Below are 22,896 nucleotides of genomic sequence, written 5' to 3'. Positions count from 1 at the left end.
CTGTTGTTATCAATCATTGTGATGATGTGAACATTTAATTTTAAATCATTGTGGTTTCTAGCAGCATAGATGCTTCTCATCCATGATGCTGTATGTAAATTGTACATTGTTAGTTTTTACCCAGTTTCATGTACCTTTTATAGTTGTTTTCTACATTAACTATCACCAACATTTAATATAGAAACACAGAAGGAGTTTAAGAGGAAGTGATCATGCATTTAATGTAAGTCTTCATCAAACAAACAGTGACTAGACACCCTACAGAGATTCAATTTGCCTTACATGTGAATCAAAGTCCAGAGGGGAATGAAATATTACACCCTGGACTTAGCAGCTGAAGAAAAAGTAGCAACAGCCTGACTGGTTTCAGGACATAATCCAGGAAGAGCTACGATCATGGCCTCAGTCTTGTTGTTCAGAACAGTAATTGTTAGAGAGCCAGTAACTAAACCAGGTTAAACAGTGGACTAGGGTGGACAGCCTATCCAGCTGGTGAGGCTTGAAATACATATCAGAAATTAGTCAACAAAATCAGCTCAGGAAGAATATAGAAAGAAAAATATATTACAGGTAGGAAACCAAGTTGAGGGTAATTCCCTGCATAAGAAGCCATCCAGAGATCCTTACAGACCTTTAAAAGAGTGGACTCATGGATTACTTCAGTTCTTTATCAACATGTTTACACAAACATACATTCACATACTAACACGTGTACATCATTGAAATTTATACTAATTCCATATTTAAAAATGAACGTAGCTTTGAGAAAAAAGAAAGTGATGACAGCCAAAGAGCTGAGTCAGGTTAAATATGGAGTAAAAGCTTCTCTGAAACAGGTCCATAAATGGTGGCGATCAGCAGAGAACACAGAGCAAGAAGCAGCTCTTGGTGAGGCCGTGGAGCCTCTTCATACTCTGTGACATCAGGCTGCTTTGGATCAGCTTTACATGAATATACAACAACATGGAGTCTTAAGCGGAGCCATGAGGAAGCTTCAGACTCACAGTACACCAGTCCTTTATGCAGTCCAGGTGTCAGGGTGCTGTTTCTACTCTCCGTCCTTTCCTGTGAAGTCTATCAGTTCTTTTTTCATCTCTTCAAACTCATTAACGACCTTCTGACACTGATCAGCTGACTGGATGATGGCATCTCTTAACTTTTCATCCTGTTCAGGACTTGCAGTGACTTTTATGATGCTCAAAATGATAACTAAAAGCTTATCAATCACATTCAGCACTGATAAAAATGAACTCAAAACTCCTTTACTTTTCTGTTTGAGTTCAGAGACTCGTCTGAGGATCCTCTGAAACTCCTCCATGTCAGTCAGAGTGTTTTTAGCCAAAGCTTCAGCTGATTTTCGCTCCAACTCTTCACATGTCATCTTTATTTCTTCCAGGTTCTTCTTCACTGGTTCAACCATAGCCATGAATTCTGTTCCCAGTTCTTCTACTTCCTTTGCACTTCCACTCTCTGACCACATTTTGGTTCCATTGGCTCCAAAAACAGCAACAACTCCACCTGCAGCAGCTCCAGCTGCTAAACTCATTCCACCAGTGAATGGCACTGCAAAGACTAAAACTCCTGTTGCTGCTGCAGCTATAAAAGCTCCTATTTGTCTCACTTGGTCTGTGTTCAACTGCATCCCTTTTACTTGTTCAGAAATCTTCTGAAACTTTTCTACAATCTCTCTCATCCTTGGTTCACTGTTGTCAAACTGTTGGATGAATGAAGCTGCAACTTCAATAAGTTTGTTCATTAATTCAGACAAATTAGGCGGCAGGTCTTTGCTCCCTGACCTTTGTCTTCCACCTGTGGCCATTTTGCACAGTTTCCTCCAAAGTTGAAAAATTTTCCTCTGCACAGTCTGATGAACAGCTTGACCTCTGACCTTTTGGATTTTTAATCAAACTCAAGTCAGAGTGAATCTGTGGGTACAAACAGAGATGTATCATTTTACTGGGAGACTGAAGAAGAGTCTAAACTTCCAGTTCCACAAAGATAAACGTGACATGAACAAAGTTAGAGCCCAGCCACAAACAACAAACCAGACCAGGAACCTGGACCTCAAGACAATTTATACTGTAAAATAAAAGACTCCAGCATTGTGGAAACCTGCAAGTTTCCACAATGTTATCAATTGTTAGGCAAGCAGACTAATGCTGGAGACTTGCCTAACAAGTCTCCAGCATTAGTCCGGAGACTTGTTAGCTTGCCTAACAATTGATGTGAGGACGTATTTGCGTGATTACATTACACACGTGCCTTATTTGGTTCGGAATATGTTGAACATGGCATCAAGACAAAAGCGATCTAAAGTTTGGTTGTATTTCACAAAGAAAGATTCAGAAAAACTTCCAAGATGCAGTTAATTTAATCAAGTGGGGGCTTGTGGATAAAAAAAAATCATTACAAAATTATGTTCACAGTGTTTCAACAACAGCAGCAGTTGTTTTACGTGCAGTCTGTGCACACGCAGCAAGTGCAAGGAAGCGGAGCCGTTACAGAGATGGTGAGCTCAGGTGGCATGAAAGGAAACGTTTTTCTAGTGTCCAAAGCAGCAGCGCTTGTTCCTGTAACCACCTTAAAACCTTTACTGGGAAACAGCTGGAGGTCCTTCATCAACCACCTGATCATCAACATGAAGAACAGAGAACTTTGTAGCTGCTCCATCCACCCTGTCTGCTTCACAGAGAGAAACATCTGCAGTACAGAAGTTAAAATATGCAGATGAACTGTTAATATGAAAAGTATTTCTAATCAGATAACTTGATTAATCAATGAAATAATGAATATTTGCAACCCTATTTTGCTGTACTGTGTTCACTATAACGTATGAATAATCTCCATCTCCTGTGACATATAAGCCGCGTTTCCATAAGGGACGACTCCGCGCGGGTCGCCTCGACTTGCTGCAGTTTGACGGTGTTTCCATTCGTAACTGGTACAAGTTTGAAGGTACTTTTTCGTACCCACTCATCTGAGGTTTTGATTGATCTGAGGTGATACAAAAATGTGACGCGGAGGACAGCATGACACTGATTGGCCAGAGAGTGTGGTCACTATCGGAGTCATGAGAGCGACTCCTTCACCACAATCAAGCCTACCATTTTTAAAACCCGACAGCAAGAAACTGAAGGCACATTCAACCGGTTGAATGTCCAGACCAACAGTTTGCAGAGGTAGTTTTACAACATGTGAGCCATCGGAAACGCTCACACAGCATACATATTATAACCCTATGCTGCCGTGCGATCACCGCTGAAGCACCGTTACCTGCCGCTACTAGCCGAACAGGTTAGCACAGAGCCGGCTGGAGGGCTGATCAAAGGAACTTTGAGTTACCGTAATAACGCGACCGTTTGTCCTATCAAAAAATTCAAACAGTTTCTGAAAGCTGAGAAACTGCACTTCACAACTAATATAGGGTATTACTGTGGTGTTATTACGGTAATTGTTGCCAGTTTTCCGTCAAGTCACGTTTCCCAATCAGATACTGTTTCCCCACCGTCTCCTCACTGCTCTGCGCCACCCACGAGGGCAAAAACCAGTATCTGATGGTGGTCATTGGGGCCTCTTTCCCACCAACAGGGTTCTGGAGCCCGTGCCGTAATTTGAACCGTTAGGCGGGTTTTCCACCGTCGAAGCACTTGGTGCTTGGCCGAAAAACGGGTTCAAGTCCGGCCCCGCAAGCTAGCTGGTCCTGAACCACGAACACGTGACAAAAGCGGCACAAGGGCGTGACTCTGCCGTCTCAACATCAAGTTTTCTACCATATTACATGTGTATTACAGGAGAAAAGTGAAGCGATTTTCACGGCTGTGAATTAGGTTGGGCTCTAAGGCTGAACTTGCTGCTTTGTATCAGTTCATATCACAGATAAAAGGACACAAAGTGCGTACTTGTCGTCTTGCTCTAATCTCTGTCTGTGTTTCCCTCTGTGCTGCACACAGATGCTGCAGTAGTTTGGTTTGGACCCTAAAACGTATTTGCAGCACAGAAAGGGGAGCGTGTTCTCCCACGTTTGTGCGCTTCGGCGTCGTGTCCAGACGAGGACCCGCCCACACTCATATGTAAAGGAGCAGTTCACAGAAACGCGGTGGGAACGCGGGCCCGTTCTTAAGCGTTTCGCCGGTTCATTGAGAACAGCACGGGAACTGGCACTGGCATGGGAACCGGTTCCTCGGCGGTAGCATGGGCCATCAGTTACCGTTCCCCCAGTTTATTACAGGGGGAACGGTAACTGATGACCCAATGACAGCCATCAGATACCGGTTTTGCCGCGTGGGCGGCGCAGAGCGGCGAGGAGACGGTGTATGGCAGGCCGTTTTAACATAAAATCCGATTCACCTCACTTATATTCCAGATATCTGAAATTGATTTATGACTAGACGTATTAGTAACTTGACATATCTCTAATTATGTTTTGACTAGACAAAATACCTATTTGAGATATCTCTAATTGCATTTTGACTAGTTGAAATGACGTCAGATTTACCATTCATTTGTATGGCGTAGCGTTTAATCCCGGGATCCGGGATTCCCGGGAAATGCGATCAGAACCATTTCCCGTTTCCCGGGAAACATTAAGACGGGAAACCGGGAAAAAAGTTGCGCTAAAGAAAAGAAAAGAAAAGAAAAGAAAAGAAAAGAAAAGAAAGCTTCAGAATGTTAAATTTAAGGAAATATTGAGAGAAGGGTTCGTTTAATGCGAAAAGCATTACTCTTCATTTCAGGCACGTTCAGCCTCCGTTTAAGGCTTCAGCCTTCATCTCGAGCATTTTAATAGAGGTATTACACAGTTGTACTTTTTTCCTCTTTAATTTGTTGAAATCGTAGGCAATGTGTTTACCCTAAGGTATTTTGTATTATATAATTTTATATTATTATATTGTTATATTGCATTATATAGCCTATAAAATATGCCTGCCCTGAACAATAAAGAAATATCTGTTTAACTTCGAGTGTTTCTTTTCCTCGTTTGCAGCCGCTTACTAACAATCATGAATTAGGATACGGGCCTAATGTGTGAAGAAAGTATCATGAAATAGATACTTTAACATATTTCACTTTTAAAATGGAGTTGAGTAAAATGTATATTTTTTAGGCTATAAGGATTGGCCAGTTTTTCAATAGACGATTCACAGCGAACCTACTTTAACCCTCAGACACGGCGTTATAAATTTGCTGTTGCCAGAATGGCAATGACCAAGTCGTAGTGCATTACTCAAGGCCCTGTGTTATGCCATATTATAGTGTAGTACGGTAGTTAACTTTTCAATGACTATTACAGCGTTCCAATGGTGGAGATATAGCGCAACAGATGTCGCCACGACAGCGTGGCTGAGCCATTATCAATGCTGTGGAGATGAACCGTATTGTTTTGCACCAGCAGTTGTAAAATAGCTTGGTATAATTCCATGTACAATGGAGGAATATTCGAATTATATTTGTTAAGGGAGTGTTGAGGAACGATACAACACCGCATAGCTCGAGCACTCGAATGTCGAGATGTAGGTTTTATTGCGTTAATCAAGCCGACGTTACCCCCTACTGGGCATAACAGGACATAGCTGGAAAGCTACCTCTACAATATCACAATAGGTTAAGGCCGACACAGGCTACAGAAGGCCTAATTAAAATAAAAAAAAAAATAAATAAACTTTTTCCCGGGATTCCCGGGAAATGGCTCGTCTTTTCCCGGGATTTGATTCATGTCATTTTCGGGAAAAATATTAAACCCTTGTATGGCGGCTTCAATTCAAGATATCTTCAATGAATTTCTGACTATCTGAAACTCACATTTCAGATATCTACAATTAAATTATGACTAGTCATAAAGTTAATTCAAGATATCTTGTGTTTTATTCTGACTAGTCATAATTGTAATTAAAGATATATTAAATTACACCATATTTCAAGATATCTTAAATGTATTTTTAGATAGGCAATAAATAATTTTGACTAGTGCAAATTAAATTCTAGATATCTTGAAAGCAAATAATGACTAGGCAAAACTAAATTAGAGATATCTAGAACTGTAATTTTGACTAGTCAAAATGCCTTTTAAGATCTCTCCAAATGAATTACAGATATCTTGAATTAGACGGCTTTTCTATTTAAGATATCTTAAATTAACATTCTGACTAGTCAGAATGACGTTTGAGATATCTTGAATTACGGAGCATTTTGGCAGAATGTTTATAAGCCAGTTTGTTAAAACGGCCATAAAATCAGAGACTCTGTGCAGATTTCTGAAGCAGTCTTTAAGTACAGAACTCTCACACTCTCCGCATATCCCATACTGAGGAGCTCTTTCTTTATTGTTGCATTTTATTACAATTTTGTCCATAACGGCCAGCGCCATTGCAGGCACCTGAAATTCTACACAGGCAATTGTTTGGACAGCTCAGTACAGCACAAGGGGGCCTTCACGCAATCGTTAAATTCAGATATCTAAAAGGTCATTTCGACTCGTCATAATTACGTTTGAGATATCTTAAATTGTAATTAGGGATGTGTGACCCGTCAAATGACTAATCCGGTGACGTCATTTGAGATATCTTGAAAGGAATTTTGACTCGTCAAAATGTAATTGAAGATATCTTGAATTATTATTCTTACTAGTCAGAATGTAACTGCGGATATCTTAAATTACCATTCTGGATAGTCAAAATGCAGTTTTAGATATCTGAAATGTAATTACGGATAGTCAGACAAACGGATTTTATGTTAAAACGGCCTGCCATAGACGGTGGGGAAACAGTATCTGATGGGGAAACGCGACTCGACGGAACACCGTAACTCCGCGAACGGCGGCTCTTTTGAAGTACACTGAGCCGATTATGTTCGGGGGTATAGGGTTATACTTGATGATAACCTTCATCCATTAACACATTGTACGGGGACTTATGCATGATGATGATATTAAACTGGCATTAGCTGTTAGCTTGCCTCTTTCTCATCTATTGTTGTGTTGTGCTTTGAGCCGCATACGAGTTACGTCGTGAGACTATAGCCCGCGCTGCTGTATAGACTCCACCCACACTGTGGTAGTCCTCAATTGTAATGAAAACACAACACGACCGTGCCGAGTTGTATTGACTGAGTCATCCCGTATGGAAACGCGGATTAAGTTGATGAGGACTGCCAGAGTCTGGCTGGCTCAGAGGTTCTCGCACACCTTGCAGTTATTTCATGTTAAAATGTTAAAATATTAAAAGTATTAATTTTGAAAGAGGAATTCTTATTTTTATATACCAGTTTTAATTTTGTTCTGCTTTACATTAAAGAGTTAATGCAAACCAACCCATTTGTAGTACATTTAATTCACTAACCCAATGAGAATCAATGAGAAAATCGAGAAGCCTGGAGCTCAGAGTCTCTCCAGCTGAGCTCAGGCCACATTCAGTGCGTCAGTGAGCAGGAGAACAGCAGCAGCTCCTCTGCTCTACAGAGTAACATCAGTAACAACAACTCTGAGCTCAGCTGCTGACACCAACGAATTCTGATCACACACACACACACACACACACACACACACACACACACACACCACAGCTGCGGTTAACCAGGAAAACATTGCAGGCTTTAATGGAGAGACAATGGTTTTCTTCCAGGAAATAAAAACACAGTTTGTTGTTGAAGAAATCAAACATGAGCTGAACAAAGAGGAAAGTTCTTAAAGATAAACTTTTAAAGGAGAAAACAAAGCAAACTTACAGTTTCTGCAAACAGAGCAGCAGAAGAAGAAGCTCCACTGCACACCTAAACACTAAACACTGACACACAGGTGAGCCGTTTCCTGGAAGGAGGTGGGACTCCACCTGCAGAAGAATGTGGGAGGGGCTCAGCAGGAGCAGGAGTCAACAAGACAGAATGAGTTTAACAACGTCCTTCAAATTCCTGAACAACAGACTTTAATATGAAAAATCTTATTTTCTAACTTTCCTCTAAATTTCACTCTCCCAGGAGAACTTTTTTTTCTGTTTCATTTGCATTTGATTTCCCTGTTTCTGTGTTCAGATGTGGCTGAGTCCTTACTGAGTCCTCACTGAGTCCTCACTGAGTCCTTACTCATAATTTTTGGCTCTCCTGTTGATGTCATGCATTGATGATCTTGATGAACATTTTCACTAATTTGACTTTCAGACAGCTCTGAGATTCTTTTCCAGCACACATAAAAACAGGAAAGTCTCAACAAAGAATGTAATGAACCACAATAATCTCCATTTATTTAGAAGCTGTCATAGGGCAAGAGGCAGGGTATACCTGTGCAGGTTGGCAGCCTGGCACAGTGCTAACACAGAGAGACAGACAAATATTCGCACCTGTGAGCAAATTAGTATCACCAGTTAACCTAATCCCACTAACTTCATGTCTTTGGACTGTGGGAGGAAACCCACACAAACACGGGGAGAACAGGCAAACTCCACACAGAAGGAAGCCTGGGTGGAATCAAACCCAGACCTTCCAGCTGTGAGGCAGCAGTACCAACCACCACACCACCATGCTTCCTCCAACTAGAAAAAACAATTTTATCAAAAAATGTATGGAAATAAGAAAACTGTTTCTTGGACTGTGATCACTGTACAGAAATAACTGACTGTGGAGAAACAGATCTTTGGGTTCTTAATTTAACTTAATTATAATAATCTAACTGCAGCTTCTAATCCTTCATCAGTGTAGCGCTGGAGTATGGCGACATGTAGCAGCAGCAGAGTGTATGGGTATGTGAGCAGTAGTTTATGGGCGCAGCTGTCTTTTAACGTAACTTAACATAATCTTAAGTAACTTAATTTTTTCTATTTTATTTACTTTTTTAATCATTTTTAATCGTGATTTTTAATTTTTAACGTGTGGGAATTTTTGCAACAATATGGCTTATATTAGGCCGGTAGTCCTTCTTCTAATCATCTTGACGATGACCTGTCACTTTTTGAGAGGTCTCTGTGGACATAATCAGTTTATTCAGTATAGTCGAGAGTCCCTTTTGTTTTTCCGGAACCCAGATGTTGGAGATGTTAAGCTCATGGCGGCCTTACCGGCCGAAATCCTTCAGCATGATTTCACCACGATGAACAAGAACTGGAGATCTAAACAAACGGCGGTGAGGAAAAGGGGCAGACGCGGAGGAGTGCGACAGAGACTGAGAAGGCAAGGCCATCGGAGGATTCCTCTTCCCACAATCATCCTCGCCAACGCGCAGTCCCTGCGGAACAAAGTTGACATTCTTCAGGCTAACGTCAATTTTTTACCAGAATACAAGAATGTTTGTCTCATCGCTCTTACGGAGACATGGCTCAAGCAGCGGGACTTACAATCGGAGCTGGAAATCAGTGGTTTTGGAGAACCTCTGAGGCTCGACAGAGACCCGACTGTGACTGGTAAGACCCTGGGCGGGGGTCTCTGTTTTTATATTAATAAGAACTGGTGTCGTAACACGGTGGTGAGGGAATCACTGTGTTCTCCTGATGTTGAACTTTTATCTGTCTCTCTGCGTCCTTTTTATTTACCAAGAGAATTCCCACAGATATTTGTTACTCTTGTGTACGTTCACCCGAGGGCTAATGTGGAAGTCGCCACTAGGAGCATAGTGGAGACGGTACACAGACTGCAGTGCATTGCACCAGATGCCCCCAATTTTGTAATGGGTGACTTTAACCAGTGTAAACTTGGGAGGTCGCTCACTAACCTGCATCAATATGTAAATTGCCCCACGAGGAATTTGAAGACTCTGGATCTTTGTTATGGCTCAATTAAGGGAGCTTATAAGTCTTTTAGCAGAGCACCTCTTGGCATGTCTGACCACAATGTTGTTTATTTGGTTCCCACCTATAAATCTGTCCTGAAGGGAACAAAACCCCAGCGTCGCCTGGTTCCAGTGTGGTCAGCGGAGTCCATTCAGACCCTTCAAGACTGTTTCACTTGTACCGATTGGGACTTATTCAAAAGAACCTGCTATGACCTAGATGAAATTACAGAGACTGTCACAGCTTATATTAATTTCTGTGAAGACTTGATAATCCCAAAGAAGGAAATTTGCATATTTGCAAACAACAAACCATGGGTATCCAAAGCTCTGAAAAGTATTATTAATCAGAGGAATATTGCATTTAACTGTGGGGATGTTGTTTATAGCAGAGAGTTGCAAAAGCAAGTGAAAAGAGAACTGAAGCTTGCCAAAATTAAATATAAAGATAAAGTGCAGTCATTGCTGGGCACAGGACACTCACGCCCTGCCTGGGAGGGGGTTAAGTCTATTATGGGTTTGCAACACAGGAAGTGTCCCATTTCTTTTGGAGGTGTGTCTGATTTAGAGCTGGCGAATGATTTGAATCTTTTTTACAATCGTTTTAACATTCACAACTTTAATGAAGAACTGGCTGTGTACAGGGATGTTTCTCCAAAACAATCAGTTATTAATATTGATAGATTATTGGTGCTTAAATTATTTAAAGGGGTGAAAGAGCAAAAAAGTCCAGGCCCAGACAAAATAAATGGGCGTCTCCTTAAAAACTGCGCAGAGCAATTGGCTGGAAGTTTTTCATTTCTTTTCTCAAAATCTCTTGAGTTTCATAAAGTGCCACGTATATGGAAGGACTCTATTATTGTACCAGTGCCCAAAGTTAAAGCACCTAAATCATTAAATGACTATCGTCCTGTAGCTTTAACTTCACTTGTAATGAAAATATTTGAGAAACTTGTAAGAAATGAAATTTTTTGTGCCACTGAGACAAAATTAGACCCCCTCCAATTCGCCTATAGAACAGGGAGGGGTGTGGAGGATGCTGTGTGCACTTTGCTCCACAAGGTTCTGGAGCATCTGGATGGTGCACGTAATTTTTCTCGTTTGCTTTTTATAGATTTTTCATCAGCTTTTAACTGCATCCAGCCCCATATTTTAGCGAGACGGCTTATTAGTACATACAATCTTGATTCTGGTCTGGTATCTTGGCTCATGGATTTATTAACAGATAGACCACAGAGAGTGCGAGTCAACAGCATTGTATCAGATCTGCTTTTATCCTCCACTGGTTCCCCTCAGGGATGTGTCCTTTCTCCACTTTTATTTGTTCTCTACACAAATGAGTGTCAGAGCCACTATAAGAACAGATATATAATTAAATATGCAGATGACTCAGTGATCATTTCTCTGCTCCATGATGCAGATCTTGACCACGGCCCGGTTGTAGACGATTTTGTAACATGGTGTGGGAATTCCTTTCTAGACATAAATGCATCAAAAACAAAAGAAATGATCATAGACTTTGGTCGGAAAACCTCATCAATACCTGCTGTTCATACTCATGGCCAGGAAATAGAGGTAGTGGAGAAATACAAATATTTGGGCACTATACTGGACAACAAACTGTCACTTGATGCAAATACAGATGCCATTTGTGCAAAAGCTCATCAGCGTATGTATTTGTATCGAAAACTTAGGGGTTTTAACGTGGATAAGATTTTTAGGAAAATGTTTTATTCTTGTTTTATTGAGTCTGTTTTAACCTTTTCTTTGGTTCGGTTCTCTGAGCCTCAAGAACAAAAGAAGGTTAGAGAACATTGTGAAACTTTGTAGCAAGGTGGCAAATGTAAGTTTTAATGATCTTGCCCTCCTGTACAGGGTGCGAGCCACCCAAAAGGCAGAAAAGATTCGGGGTGATAGCACTCACCCCCTGTCCTCAATGTATCAGTTATTGCCTTCAGGAAGGAGGTACTCTGTGCCACAGTGCAGAACAAACAGATTTAAATTCTCTTTTATTCCCAATACTATTAACTTTTTGAACTCTTTTAGATAATTGTGTCCTTGGTTGTGTGTGTTGTATGTTTGATTGTTTTTATAGATTTATTTATTTTGCTGTTGGCTGCAAAACAAATTGCCCCTCGGGGATAATAAAGTATTTGATTGATTGATTGATTGAGTGTGTATGTTTGCCTTCAAACTGGTCAGACTGGGCCAGAGTAAAGTTCACATGCTCGCATAACACAGCCTGACGGTTTGCCTTATTTGGAGTATAAATATTTATACTGCAAACATTCAAAGCTTCCTGGGCAGGTCGGGGAATGAGGATGCAGCCTTTTGTTGGCCCTGAGACAAATATTTGAAATGTGTTGCTGGCATCAAAATTAAAAAAAAAAAAAACCTATTCAAAAATCAAAACGATCACTCCTAGCTTGACTTCACTGGATCAACCACAAGGTATAACTCGTGCTGTAACACACATTACAGAGTTCACAACAGCAAGTATACAAGTCCAAAATTGTTGTACTTTTTATTTAGAAAACAGGTGAGCTGCTACCTGGAATGAGTCAGGGTTCCACCTCTGATGGGAAAAAGGACAGGATACAATACAATACAACAATACAAAGATCTTTATTATCCCCTAAGGGCAATTGTTCCCACAGCCAGTAGTACAGTAATCTAAAAAACAGTTATACCATAAAAACATACATAAAACAAACATTGAATCACAACAAATCATTTAAAAACCTAATTGCTGTTGGGACAAAAGATTCCCTCAATCTCTCTGTCCTACAACCTGGTACCCGGTATCTGCGTCCCCAAGGAAGCAACTTGAACTCCTGGTGCAGTGGATGGTCTAAATCTGCTAGGACCCTCCCAGCACTCCTAGATGGGCCCCATATGGAATAAGCAAGGGAAAACATTATGGGCCCCATGAGGTTTTGTCCACGGTTTCCATGGTGGCCCTAAAGGGGTTTGCCCAGATAGATTTTAACCGGCCCTGAATATGTGTTCATTGGGACCCAGACGGTTGACTTACATGAGGCCCATGCATAGCCCATGCATGCATGGACTGTCTGGGTCCGAATGAACACATATTCAGGGCCGGTTAAAATCTATCTGGGCAAACCCCTTTAGGGCCACCATGGAAACCGTGGACAAAACCTCATGGGGCCCATAATGTTTTCCCTTGCTTATTCCATATGGGGCCCACCTAGGAGTGCTGGCAGGGGATTTAGACCATCCACAGAAGAGACAGATTTTCACAATAAGAGGACATGTTTAAAAGTCTGTGAGCCAAACACATAAAGAAGAAAAGGAGAACTGAAACAAAGCAGCAGTTGAGTTTATTTAACAACATGTGACCACTGAATGTGATGAGCAGAGGTCATCTATACTACAGCTCATGATTCAGAAACATAAATCAATCCAACTCTCATGGTACTGGGCTGTGTCCCCAGAGTTTTGTGTTTTATTCTTGTAGGTTCTGTTTTCACTGAATTCTGTTTCCAGTTTGTTTTGGCTTTGGTTATTCATCTTGGTTCCAGGGGCCTGTTCCAGGAAATAGGTTCAGCTCCAAGTCTGGTTTGTTAACCCTAAAATGAGGAAAATCAGGTTTTCAGTTCCAGGAAGAGAGTTAACTCGAAGTCTGTAACCCTAACCTGTTCACTGGCAGGTTTTATCCAACAACCTCTGAGTGTCTCTGTGACTCCGCCCCTCCTGCTGCACCTGAACCACCTGTCTGACCCTCCCATTCATTTCCTCCTTCATAAAGTGTCTGTCAGAGCGTCAGAGGAGCGAATTCATCTGCAGACGTTCATGTTTCTACAAGCTCTGAAATCACAGTTAGACGTTAGTTTGTTATGTTTGTAACATGAAGCTTTTACAGTTGTTCACTCGTCAACAGGCTGTAAGGACGGAGACAGCGATGATGTCACGGATTTATAATGAGGCAGCTGCAGCTGTCAGACTGTCAGTCAGGTCCTCTGAAACATTTACTGTAGTTACTGTAGCATCACTGTTACATCACACTGATCTGGATGAAGCTGCTGACAGAACACACTGATGTTTTTCTTCCTGCTCTTGTCGGAGACGGTCGCACTATCTCTCTCTCCCTGCCCTCCCTATCTCTCTGCTTGCTGCTTGCTGTGAGAGCGTCTTTTACACACTGTCCGAATAAGAACAAGATTGAACCATGGATCTGGCAAACTGGGCATTCTCCATCATTGATCGAATTTTTTCCACTATGAGACCCGGGACAGGGGAGCCTGCGTGTCCGAGTGGAACAGACCCGGTTGGATACGTCATCGACTCTTGGAGCTCGTGGAGACCTGTGTGCTTCTCGGCCCTTGGAGTGGAAGACGTGGAAGACGCCTACATATTCGGCTTTTTGGTAGCAGTATCCTCTCTGTTTGGGCTCGGTGGATACCTGCTTTACTGGCAAATTAAGAAAATCTGGACGGCGGTTCGACATCTGCAGAGGCTGCCGACCCAGGTGGAAGGGCTGAGCAGAGCCGTACAAACTCAGACTCAAAGCCTGGTGGACCTGAGCCGCAAGATTAGCGAGCTCGCAGGCAAGGGGGGTTAGATCAGGAGATATAGTTCGGTTCTGCACAGTGAGGACGGCAATCAACGAATTTGGAATATTGGATTTTTGAATGGTTTCCCAGTAAGACTGAAGGCTGTTGGAAAAACAAGCAGCCTGTTCCAAAACAACATTTGTTATCAGGAATTCGGCTCCCCTGCCGGCCTTGGGTTGGCAACCATATCTCTCTCCAGGGCTCTGTGTGCGGCTGCTCTCTCCCCCACTCCGCGTTGTGACTTGTGAAGCTGGGTCTGGTGTACCACGGCCGCTGATGAAATTCCATCACTATCAGCGAACTGTTTTGGCTGGATCCTGGCATCTGGCTCCACAATGCCCCCACCTCTCGTCTCCGTCTGCATCCCCTCCTGACCTGACCTCACCTACTGCCGCTGTCCTAGCTTTACATGTGCAAATGCTTTGCTAAGGTGGTTTTTTTTGGACCCTGGTGTGGTGCTCTTTTGAGCACTGTACCAGATGACTTTTTTTTAACCTAACTTCCCCATGATGTGTTGTTTTCTCCTCCTGCCAAAGGTAGCGCTGCAAGTCGGCTGCATGACCCGAGGACACATATCCCCCTATGTGTGTTGTGTTTGTGTATTTGGATGGTGTTCTGTAACTGCAATTTCCAATGTGTGAACTTGTTCACCCACATGGCAATAAAACTTCATTCATTCATTCATTCATTCATTCATTCATTCATTCATCAGTGATCAATGATCGATCATTTGTGGTGCTGGAAAAGCTCACTGATGGAAAAATGTCTGATCCTGGAGATGATGGGAATGTTTGAGTGAAGATGAGGTTGAAATGATGAAGACTTCAAACTGAACTAAATGGATTTAAAGTGACTGAAATCAACATTTTAAAGTTCTGCTTTCTGAAATTTCTGAAGTATGAATCTAGATAAGATAAGATAAGATAAGATAAGATAAGATAAGATAGTGTTTATTTGTCACATGTGCAGTTATACACAGTACAATGCACAGTGAAATGTATTTTGTACCTGCAACCATATATACACACACATATAAATAAGAAGAATAAAAATTAAAAAAAAGTAATTCACACTATACACTATACTCTATATACTATACACTATACACACTTTTATAAATTATAATATTTACATTGTGCAATAATGGTCCAGTTAGGGCTCAGAGTTGAGCAGACGGATGGCTTGTGGGTAAAACTCTTCTTCAACCTTTCAGTCTTAGTCCTCAGGCAGCGGTAACGCCGGCCTGATGGGAGCAGGGAGAAGAGAGAGTGTCCGGGGTGGCTGGGCTGTTTTAGGATCTTCATGGCCCTCAGCCTGCACTGCTTGGTGTAAATGTCCTGCAGGTTGGGGAGGGTGGTTCTGATGGTCCGTTCAGCTGAACGAACCACCCTTTTTAGGGCCATGAAGTCCTGCTTGGTGCAGTTTCCCATCCAGGTGGTGATGCTCCCACGCATGATGCTCTCGATGGTGCAGGTGTAAAAGTTCCTGAGCACCTTGAGTGGGAGCTTGAAGTCTCTCAGCCGCCTGAGGAGGTAGAGACGCTGTCTGGCCTTCTTCACAGTGATGTTTATGTGATGAGTCCAGGACAGGTCCTGTGAGATGGTCACTCCCAGGTATTTGAAAGTGTCCACTCTTTCCACCTCAGCACCACTGATGACAAGTGGATGGTAGTCCCTCTGCTGCTTCCTGCTGAAGTCCACGATCAGTTCCTTCGTTTTGCTGACGTTGAGCAGGAGGTGGTTCTCCTGACACCAGTTCTCCAGGCGGGAGACCTCTCTCCTGGAGGCTGTCTCCTCATTGTGAGAGATTAGTCCCACAACAGCAGTGTCGTCAGCAAACTTGATGATGACGTTGGACTCTGACGTGGCCTCGCAGTCATGGGTGTACAGTGAGTACAGCAGAGGGCTGAGCACACAGCCTTGGGGGGATCCAGTGTTGAGGGTGAGGGAGGGTGAGGTGAGGTGACCCACTCGTACCACCTGTGGTCTGCTGGTCAGGAAGCTGTGAACCCACCTGCACAGGGATGGGCCCAGGCCCAGGTCCAGCAGCTTAGAGACCAGCCTGGAGGGAACTATGGTGTTGAATGCTGAGCTGTAATCTACAAACAGCACTCTCACATAGTTCCCCTTACCAGTGTCTATGTGTGAAAGGGTCTTGTGGAGAAGGAAGGATATGGCGTCATCTGTGGATCTGTCTGGCCGGTATGCAAACTGTAGTGGGTCGAGGGTGGTGGGCAGTGAGGAGGTGATGAATGTCTTGATGAGTCTCTCAAAACACTTCATCACCACAGAGGTGAGCGCTATGGGCCTGAAGTCATTGGGGCTGCTGGGGTGTGGTTTCTTTGGGACAGGGACTATGATGGACTTTTTAAAGCAGGTGGGAATCACACACAGTTTCAGTGAGAGGTTGAATATCAGTGTAAACACAGGTGCCAGCTGGTCAGCGCAGGTCTTAAGGACACGTCCACTAATACCGTCTGGTCCAGCCGCTTTCCTGGTGTTTACACGTCTAAACGCCCTCCTCACGTCGCGCTCCGTCACAGTGAGTGTCTCCGCCCCTCCGGCCGGGAGCGCAGTGGGCTGTCGGCTTCCCGACTCAAAGCGCGCAAAGAAGATGTTGAGTTCATCAGCCAGAGAAGCGTCGGCACTCACCGGGTGTGTGTGTGGTGCTTTGTAGTCCGTGATGGTGCGTAGTCCCTGCCACAGTCCCCTGGAGTCAGACTGTTGTAGTTGCTGTTCCAGTCTGCGGCCGTAGCGATGTTTAGCCTCTTTCACCGCTCTGCGGATGTTGTATGATGCAACCTTGTAGTCCTCCATGTTCCCAGAGGCGAGGCCGGAGTTGTAGGCAACGGTGCGGGACCTCAGGGCGTCGCGGACAGATTTATCCACCCACGGCTTCTGGTTGGGAAAAGTCCTGATGGTCCTCCTAAGTGAAGTGTCTTCAACAACTTTCCCAATAAATCCCACAACAGTTTCCGTAAACTCCTCGATGTCTCCGCCCGCGCTGCTGCGAAACATGTCCCAGTCGGTTGAATCCAACGCACCCTGCAGAGCGGCCTCTGTTTGATCAGACCACCGTGTCACTTCTCTCACAGCAGGGGGTTCCTGCCTGAGCCGTTGTTTGTATTTCGGCATGAGAAAGACAGAGGTGTGGTCAGACTTCCCAAAAGGCGGAAGAGGCTTTGCTTTGTAGCCCTCTTTGAATGGAGAATAGCAGTGGTCTAGGGTCCTCTCTCCTCTGGTGGGGCAGTCGATGTGTTGAATCAATTCCGGTATCAGCTTTTTCAAGTTTGCACTGTTAAAGTCCCCGGCTACGATGAGAGCCGCATCACGCTGGTTAGCCTGATAGGTGGAAATAGCCTCATGTAGCTCGGATAGTGCAGTGTTTGTGTCCGCCTGAGGTGGAATATAGACGGCGCTGAAGATGACCGAAGTGAACTCGCGGGGCAGGTAGTGGGGACGGCATTTCAGGGTTAGGAGCTCCAGGTTAGGCGAACATGATTGTTTCAGAAGGACAACATTCCTACTGTCACACCAGTTGTTATTAATCATTAGGCACACACCTCCTCCTCTTGATTTTCCAGACTCAATCGTTCTGTCCGTGCGATGAACACTGAAGAACTCCGACGGCTGTACGGCGTGGTCCGGTATGAGGGGAGGCAGCCATGTCTCCGTGAGACAGATGATGTTGCAGTCCCTTATGTCCCTCTGAAACTGTATCCTGGCCCTGAGTTCGTCCAGCTTGTTATCCAGTGACTGGACATTAGCCAACAGGATGCTCGGCAGTGGCGTTTGGTGCGCTCTGCGCCTCAGCCTCTCTCTTACGCCGGCTCTTTTCCCTCGGGGCCTTGTCCGTGACCTGGGTCCTTTGTTTGAGCTGGCCCACTGGAAACGCAATATGTCCTGAGGCCAAGTCGGGTCGGGAGAAAAAGGTGTCAGAATACAGCCAGAGTGCTGTATTCTGATATTAAAAAGAGTCTGTCTGTCATACGTGATCTGACACAGAGCAGGCGGAATTATAAAGTCCAGAATTAGAGCTAAACCTAATATATACAAACAAAGCGTAGGAGCAGGTACGACGGCTGCTGACCTCACCGGCGCCATCTTGAATTTTTTTTTTTTTTTTTTCTCCACATATTTCCACTGAAAATCACCTAAATCTGGGATCATCGGCTCTATAATGGATCAGTAAACTGTGTCCGAGTCCACCTGCACAGCAGGAGGATCCAAATGGATCAGGATCAGGGATTCAGACCGGATAAGATCCAGATCCAGTTCAGGCTCCAGTTATTTTCCAGCTCATCCAATCTGGATCCGTTCATAATGGATTCATTTTCCCGACATGATCTGCATTCTTTAATTAAAATGTCTCATCCTCCCAAACTGAAATATTTAAAACCTATAAAGTTGAGACATTTCTGAGAACATGAAACTGTGACTGACCTCTGACCTTTAACAGTAACTCAGTGAAACATCTCTGCTGTGGCTGTCAGAGAGCCGTCATCTATCACTGAAGCTGATCTTAGGCTACGTTCACACTGCAGCCTGAAGTGACCCAATTCTGATTTTTTCGCCCTCATGCGACCTGTATCCGATCTTTTCATGCCAGTCTGAACAACACAGATCGGATTTTTTCAAATGCGACCCAGGCCACTTGGATATATGGTCCTAAATCCGATACGTATCCGATATTTTCAAATGCGACCTGTGTGTGTACGGCCAGGTCGCATTCATCCGACCTGCACGTCATTGACACGCGACAAAAGTCGCGCGGACGCAGGAAGGAAAACATGTGTAACTTCCACAAACATTGAGCGCGCTCTGCTACATGTGACGTTATCACGTCCTCAACTGCGCATGCGGGACACTTTCAGGTTCGTCTGCTGTTCACACACAGATCAGAATCAGAATCAGAATCAGAAGGTTTTTATTGCCATATGGGTGAACAGGTTCACAGCATTAGGAAATTGCTGCGGTACTTCGTGCTTACAGAAAAAAACAAATAAGTATAAAAACTATAAGACAATATACAAGTATACAAATTGCAAATATACAGAGATATTAGAGCTATAACTATAGCACAATATTACAAAATTACAAAATATACAGTGCAGAGACTAATTAAAAGATAAAGAATGTAAAGTATATTCCACTAATATGTACATCAGTGCAGTCAGACAGGTGCATAGACATAGGGTCATCAGCGTTTGTGGAGGGTGGTGGTAACAGTCTTAGGGTAATTGTTCATGAGTCCAACAGCAGAGGGGAAGACACTGTTCTTATGGCGGGAGCAGTTTCTTCCCCTCTGCTGATCACATCCAAGTTGCATATATTTGGAAATGTGAATGACCGCGCAAAAAAAATCAGATCTCACAAAAAAATAGGAATTGGGTCACTTCAGGCTGCAGGTGAACGTAGCCTTGGATCAGATTAGTATCACAGTTGGAGCTGTGTGGTGGAAGGGGTGGACCCAAATGCAGTCCAAAATAACTTTATTGCTGAAGGAACAAAAACAAAATCCCAAAATCTCCTAGTGATGTGTCGTTCTGTGTGTATCAAATAATTGAGGGAGGGAAGCGCGTATCGACGTTTGTGTTGTGACGTGTGAAGCCTCGCAAGCCGACCGTATCACGTGAGTGATTCAGGAAACGATTCATGGGTTTGGTGTGCGATTCGAAATATAACGGGCAAAGAAATGCAGCGGATGCCCCCTCACAGATTGTGGTATTGGCGACTGTTGCTCGTTGGTTTGCAGTGTATTTGAGCTGCTTAGTTTTTGGTGATGAACCAGCCAGAAAGAGGAGATTTTCCTTGTCTGGTAACATTTTCAGCTGAGCTCTCCTAATAATGTGTGCGCATAGTAATAAATTATTACTCCAGCTTCATCTGTGCCCTGTGAAACGGTATTTTCTGAAGCAGGTGAAATCATTTCAAACAACAGAAAACACCTGATGCTCAGCTCTGTGGTAAAGCTGTTATTTCTAAATAAAAACGAATGAGTAAAATGTCCCTAGTGAGCACAGTTACCAACCAAGTAACACAATCACAGTCACACCACAACTCTCTACCAATTTATTTCCACTTTCCCTCTTGACCCCAACATTGTATCATAAAGACAGACAGCATATTATTTAGCTCAGGATTTATTTATTGTCATATCAAAAATTGTTTATTCTGTTCAATAAATGCACCAAAGCCTTGGTGTGATTTTTTTAGTTTTATTTTTATTTAAAACGTTATTTAACAAGGCGAACAGATTAAGAACAAATTCTTATTTACAACTGTCTCCTGGCAAAAGGGGAAGCCTTTTGAAGGGAAAGGAATAAAAGAATTCAAAAAGAAAAAAGAAAATAGTAACAGATGGACACTCACTCTGCCTGTTTTACATTGACTGTCCTCTTAATGGCACAGTAAAACAAATGAGGCACTATGAAGCTTCGACCCATGGGTTCACTGATTGGATGGAAAGCTTCAAAGCCTCATGAAGCTTCATCTCACCATCACTGAAATCTCCACCAAAGCTGAACCAAAAACCAGAACACCAAGCCTGGGAGAAAATACAAAAATAAATCACTAAACTGAAGAACACACAGCTAAGGGGAAACACAGACAACACCGCAACCAAGAACAGAGAAAAACTGAGGGCTTAAATACACACAAGGAAATCAGGGAGAGTGGAAACAACAGGTGAAACAAATTAACCTAATAACACAGGAGACACAAAACTAAACACAAAGTACAGGGAACACTGTTAAACAGAGACTGTCAGAATAAAACAGGAAGTGACTCACCACGATGCACACGCAGACTTAACAGAACATAAGGACTAGAAAACACAGAGGGAACCTAAACACCACACAAGGTGCCATCCAAAGGGAGACTAAACACAAAAAGGGTCAGGACCCAGAAGATCACAATGGAAGACAAACACAGGGACACAGGAAGACCAGGACCAAGGAAACAGAACGCAAAACAATGACCAACTCAAAATCTAAACAGTGAGAAAAACTGAGAAAACACAACCCAGAATACAACAAAAGAGAACTATACAAAACAAATCTCAAACACTGGGCCACCTGCCCAGGACCAAGACAACCATAAAACACTTAAACCGGAAACATTAAAGTAGTTTTTCTGTAAATCTCATTTTTATCCAGTAATGGCAGAAACAATGAAATTTGCAAACTGAACTGTCACAAACTGAACTGTCATAAACTGAACCATCATGAACTGCAGCAGAAACAGTTTTTATTAAATAAACTGACCTGAGGTCAGCTCCGGGGTCTGCTGCTGTCTCTAACACAGGTCGGTCAGTAAACTCAGTCTGAGATGTTTCTCCACAGTTTTATCTTCACTTTCTGTCTCCTGCAGTTTGTCCGTCAGGCTCAATAATTAGATTTTATAAATCAAATGTAAAATTAGGATTCAGCTTCATCTGATGGAGATTCAAGTTGTGTAAATGATGACAGCAGATATTATAAAGAAATGATATATTTGATAACAAACTTTTATTCTGTCTATGATGATGTCAGAGTGGGTCAGGCTGATTAAAGTGACTCGTCATGCTCCACACTGACACGTGCGATCCTCCATCATCGGATTAAAATGGAGGCTCCGCCCTTTATTTACCTGTTGCCATGGTGACTCCTGGTATCAGAGCTCCATTGATGATGGCTTTCTTTCCTTACTCACACACACTAACTCAGGGTGATCATACTCAGAGCTGATTGAACCATCTCTGATCAGCTGTTCTGGAACAGGAAACTCATTTTGTTTTCACACTCTGAACATGCTTCCTGGAAGAGGCCCCTGTCTTGTTAGTTATGGTTTACATTGTGATTTCCTGGTTGTGTCTATTCCGTCTTGTGTTGTCATCAATGATTCAGAATCAGAATCTTTATTGTCATTGTACACAGAAGTTGCACAACGAAATTTAAAATGCATTCCTTTCTAGGTGCCTCAGACAATAAATAATAAAATAATAAAAATATGAGTGATAAAAATGATTACTAAAATACAGTGCACAATAGTAAATTAAGATGAATCTAGCCCCAATACACACACCAACGCACGCACACAGTCAGCACTACCACCCCACATCACTGTCCAAACCACACAGAGTTCAGTTCAATGATAGTCCTGGCATAAAAGCTGTTCCTCAGTCTGTTTGTTCTGGCCTTCATTGTCCTGAAACGTCTGCCTGATGGCAGTAGCTGAAACAAGGAGTGTCCAGGGTGTGAGGGGTCCTGGAGGATGTTCTGTGCCCTCCTCTGGCAGCGGGCATTGAACAGTTCCTGGAGGGAGGGCAGGGGACAGCCTATGATCTTTTGAGCCGTGTTGATGATTCGCTGGAGTGTTTTCCTGTCTGCTGCTGTGCAGCTGTTGAACCACACGCACAGACAGTAGGTCAGGATGCTCTCTACAGAGCAACGGTAGAAGGACACCAGCAGATTCTGGGTCAGATGGTTGCTCCTAAGAACCCTCAGGAAATGCAGTCTCTGTTGGGCCTTCCTGACAATGCTGGTCGTATTGATACTCCAGGTCAAATCATCCTGCAGATGTACTCCCAGGAACC

At 43.2% G+C, this 22,896-nt stretch overlaps 2 protein-coding genes and 1 pseudogene across 2 annotated transcripts in view; 1 reads left to right on the top strand and 2 right to left on the bottom strand.

Moving 5' to 3' along the window:
* The window catches only part of LOC115791158 (NACHT, LRR and PYD domains-containing protein 12-like), a 1,329,445-nt pseudogene that overhangs the window by 156,982 nt on the left and 1,149,567 nt on the right, over nucleotides 1-22,896 (bottom strand).
* The window catches only part of LOC115791148 (NACHT, LRR and PYD domains-containing protein 12-like), a 150,013-nt gene that overhangs the window by 33,673 nt on the left and 93,444 nt on the right, over nucleotides 1-22,896 (top strand). The window lies entirely within an intron of this gene.
* On the bottom strand, nucleotides 205-7,766 carry LOC115791576 (uncharacterized). The gene is made up of 2 exons (XM_030745696.1): nucleotides 7,720-7,766; nucleotides 205-1,925 (listed from the first exon to the last, which is right to left on the bottom strand). Exon 2 carries the CDS (start codon nucleotides 1,817-1,819, stop codon nucleotides 1,049-1,051), a length of 771 nt encoding a protein of 256 aa, XP_030601556.1. The 5' UTR covers nucleotides 1,820-1,925; nucleotides 7,720-7,766; the 3' UTR covers nucleotides 205-1,048.

The sequence above is a fragment of the Archocentrus centrarchus genome, chromosome 2 (genome assembly GCF_007364275.1).
Source record: "Archocentrus centrarchus isolate MPI-CPG fArcCen1 chromosome 2, fArcCen1, whole genome shotgun sequence".
Classification (NCBI taxonomy): domain Eukaryota; kingdom Metazoa; phylum Chordata; class Actinopteri; order Cichliformes; family Cichlidae; genus Archocentrus; species Archocentrus centrarchus.
The sequence above is the reverse complement of the archived record's forward strand: the minus strand, read 5'-3'. Positions and strand labels throughout refer to the sequence as shown.

Coding starts and splice junctions, on each gene's coding strand:
- LOC115791576 (XM_030745696.1), bottom strand. CDS start 1,819: ATGGCCACAGGTGGAAGACAAAGGTCAGGGAGCAAAGACCTGCCGCCT.